Raw genomic sequence first — 1,730 nt, forward strand, 5'->3', positions numbered from 1 at the left:
GGGGCTGAATAATTTTGCACGGCCAATTTTTCAGTTTTTTATTTGTTAAAAACGTTTGAAATATCCAATAAATTTCGTTCCACTTCATGATTGTGTCCCACTTGTTGTTGATTCTTCACAAAAAATTACAGTTTTATATCTTTATGTTTGAAGCCTGAAATGTGGCAAAAGGTCGCAAAGTTCAAGGGGGCCGAATACTTTCGCAAGGCACTGTATACTACCTGGTTTGTCCTGTATGTGGGGAGGCAGAAACCTCTGGAAGGTATTGAAGATTCCAGCGTCAGAAATGACAATGGGAGCATGGACTTCAGTCTCTTCTTGTCCTTTAAGTACTGTCACACCTGTGACACACACACAAACTGTTAAAATCCCTATATTATACAGTGGAGCAAATAAGTATTTGATACACTGCCAATTTTTCAAGTTTTCCCAGTTACAGAGAATGGACAGTTCTGTAATTTTCATTGTAGGTACACCTACTGTGAGAGACAGAGTCTACAAAAAAATTCCAGTAAATCACATTGTTAGATTTTTAAATAATTTATTTCCATTTTATTGCATGAAATAAGTATTTGATCACCTACCAACCAGCAAGAATTCTGGCTCTCACAGACCTGTTAGTTTGTCTTTAAGAAGCCCTCTGTCAGGTTTGCCCGGTGGCACCTTCCTCTCATCTTTTCCTCGCACTAGTCAGCTCCCTTGCACTGATTGCACGATCCGACACACCTGCCCCGCTCTACTGATTATCACCAGCTGTGCCTCGTTAGTCTCCCTCCTTATTTATACACCGCTCACCCCCCTGCTAGTTCTTTCTCTGTCTTCAGGCCCCCCATGTACATTAACGTTGTCTCTTTGTGCCAAGTACGCTCTCTCGTTTTTTTTCTGTAGCCCGAGTTTCTGTCCTGCCCCGCCGTGTCTGGTTTTCCTCCTCATCGGACCTCTACTCTGGACCCTGGTTTCCTTCAGCTTTACCAACCACCACCTCACAGGTCGATGCACAGTCTCCGTTAATCTGTCTCTCTGCTGTTCTCTCCCCTCAGTCATTATCTTCATCCACCCGACCAGCCCAGGAGTGACGCCACCATCCGCAGCCCGGCCCATCATCACTCCATTGGCTTTTTTTCTCCTGCTACCGCTGATCGACACCCGGTCCTCTCACTACTCCTCTCCTCCTGTATATATTTTTGCACTATTGACACTGTTAATAAATCTCACTGCTTGCACCGAAGCCAGCCGCCAAGGTCCGTTGATTTCTCCGCTTGCTCATCAGTGTCGAGCGTTGATAACACCCTCCTATCCTCCACTCATTGCCTGTATTAATTGCACCTGTTTGAACTCATTACCTGTATAAAAGACACTTGTCCACACACTCAATCTATCAGACTCCAACTTGTCCACTATGGGCAAGACCAAACAGCTGTCTAAGGACACTAGGGACAAAATTGTAAACCTGCACAAGGCTGGGGTGGGCTACAGGACAATAGGCAAACAGCTTGGTGAGAAGGCAACAACTGTTGGCGCAATTATTAGAAAATGGAAGAAATTCAAGATGACTGTCAATCTCTCTTGGACTGGGGCTCCATGTAAGATCTCACCTCGTGAAATAGCAATGATCCCGAGAAAGGTGAGGGATCAGCCTAGAACTACACGGGAGGACCTGGTCAATGACCTGAAGAGAGCTGGGACGGCAGTCTCAACGTTACCATTAGTAACACATTACACCGTCATGG

General features: G+C 45.2%; 1 protein-coding gene across 1 annotated transcript in view; it reads right to left on the reverse strand.

The window, feature by feature from the left end:
- LOC109973700 (putative all-trans-retinol 13,14-reductase) overlaps window positions 1-1,730 on the reverse strand; it is a 15,125-nt gene that overhangs the window by 7,975 nt on the left and 5,420 nt on the right. Inside the window, exon 7 of the mRNA XM_020623485.1 lies at window positions 222-341. Coding sequence (XP_020479141.1) covers window positions 222-341 — 120 coding nt within the window. The remainder of the gene's footprint in view (window positions 1-221; window positions 342-1,730) is intronic.

Source organism: Monopterus albus, unplaced genomic scaffold (assembly GCF_001952655.1).
Source record: "Monopterus albus unplaced genomic scaffold, M_albus_1.0 scaffold301.1, whole genome shotgun sequence".
Classification (NCBI taxonomy): Eukaryota; Metazoa; Chordata; class Actinopteri; order Synbranchiformes; family Synbranchidae; genus Monopterus; species Monopterus albus.